This window comes from Neopelma chrysocephalum, unplaced genomic scaffold, assembly GCF_003984885.1.
Source record: "Neopelma chrysocephalum unplaced genomic scaffold, ASM398488v2 Primary Assembly neopelma1_94668, whole genome shotgun sequence".
Classification (NCBI taxonomy): domain Eukaryota; kingdom Metazoa; phylum Chordata; class Aves; order Passeriformes; family Pipridae; genus Neopelma; species Neopelma chrysocephalum.
In genome coordinates this window covers 2,452-4,150 of record NW_020923374.1, presented here as the reverse complement: position 1 = coordinate 4,150, position 1,699 = coordinate 2,452, and the positions used below count along the sequence as shown (strand labels likewise).

The 1,699-nt window shown below is 66.6% G+C and overlaps 1 protein-coding gene across 1 annotated transcript in view; it reads left to right on the top strand.

Moving 5' to 3' along the window:
- Nucleotides 1-29: 29 nt before the first annotated feature.
- LOC113980565 (adhesion G protein-coupled receptor L1-like) overlaps nt 30-1,699 on the top strand; it is a gene marked incomplete at its 3' end in the record, with an annotated part of 4,100 nt that continues 2,430 nt past the window's right edge. Inside the window, exon 1 of the mRNA XM_027707794.1 lies at nt 30-113. Within this exon, the coding sequence (XP_027563595.1) occupies nt 75-113 (39 nt within the window). The remainder of the gene's footprint in view (nt 114-1,699) is intronic.

Here is a 1,699-nt window from a genome sequence, read left to right as displayed (position 1 = left end):
GGTTCTCCTGCCCCAGTTTTGGGGTTGTCCTGCCCCAGATTTGGGGTCCCCCCCAACTCTGTTGTTCCCCCCAGATGCACAAACGGGAGCGAACCTGCAAGGATTACATTAAGGTGAGGGGGCGTGGCCGCTCGGGGGGCGTGGCCTGCGAGGTGGGCGTGGCCGTGCATGGTGTGGGTGTGGGTGTAGTTCTGGGGGTGTGTCGTATCCGGTGGGTGGAGCTTGTGGCGTGGTGGGCGGGGTCTGGGTGGGTGTGTCAGGGCGGGGTGAAGGAGGAGGCGGGGCCTGTATTGGGCGGGGCTGTGCTGGTGGGCGTGGCCTGGATGGGAGGGCTGTGTATGGGCGGGGCTTGGGGTAAATGGGTGTGGTCTGGACGGGTGTGGTCTGAGGGTGTTCACCACGGTGGGTGTGGCTTAGAAAGAGTGGGCGTGGCCTTGGTGGGCAGGGGTCTGCTGTGGGTGGGGTTTGTGGGGAGATGGGTGTGGCCTGAGTGGGTGTGGCCTTTCTGGGTGGGCGTGTCCAGGTGGCACCCACAGGTGCAGGCAGTGGGTGGGGCTTGACCTGCTGTTGGGTGGAGCCTGTCTGGATGGGCGTGTCCCAATGGGTGTGGTCTGTTCTGGGGGGGGCGTGTCCCAGTGGGCGTGTCACGAGAGGCATAGACATGTGGGTGTGGTCTTTTGGGGTGGGCGTGGCCTGTCACAGGTGGGTGTGGCCTGTCCAAGTAGGGGTGGCATATCTGAGTGGGCGTGGCCTAGAAGATGGTGGGTGTGCCACCATTTGTACCAGTGGGCGGGGCCTGTCTGGGTGTGTGTGGCCAGTGGGCGTGGCCAGTCCTGATGGGCGTGTCCCTGTGCCCCAGGCTGTGGTGGAGGCCATGGGGGTGGGAGGGGCCTGTCTCAGATGGGCGTGTCCAGCTGGGCATGAGCCATCCCGTGGGCGTGTCCCCGTGGGCGTGTCCCATCTGCATGGGCGTGTCCCTGTGGGTGTGTCCCATCTCAATGGGCGTGTCCCGTTCTGATGGGTGTGTCCCATTCCCATGGGCGTGTCCCCGTGGGCGTGTCCCTTCCCCCAGGCCGTGGTGGAGGCCGTGGGGGTGGGTGGGGCCTCTCCCAGCTGGGCGTGTCCAACTGGGCGTGTCCCCATGGGCGTGTCCCTTCCCCATGGGCGTGTCCCATCCCAATGGGTGTGTCCCATCCCAATGGGCGTGTCCCCGTGGGCGTGTCCCATCCTAGTGGGAGTGTCCCATCCCGCAGGCCATGGTGGAAGCGTGGGAGTGGGTGGGGCCTGTCCCAACTGGGCGTGTCCAGATGGGCGTGTCCCCATGGGCGTGTCCCATCCCCATGGGCATGTCCCATTCCCTGTGGGCGTGTACCATCCTGGTGGGCGTGTCCCATCCCGGTGGGCATGTCCCCATGGGCGTGTCCCATCCCCGTGGGCGTGTCCCATCCCGGTGTCCCATCCCGGTGGGTGTGTCCCCATGGGCGTGTCCCATCCCAATGGGCGTGTCCCATGCCGGTGGGGGTGTCCCATCCCTATGTCCCATCCCAGTGGGTGGGTTCCATCCCCATGTCCCATCCCTGGGTCCCATCCCGGTGGGCGTGTCCATCCCGGTGGGCGTGTCCCCATGGGCGTGTCCCATCCCAGTGGGCGTGTCCCATCCCGGTGGGCGTGTCCCATCCCGGTGGGCGTGTCCCATCCC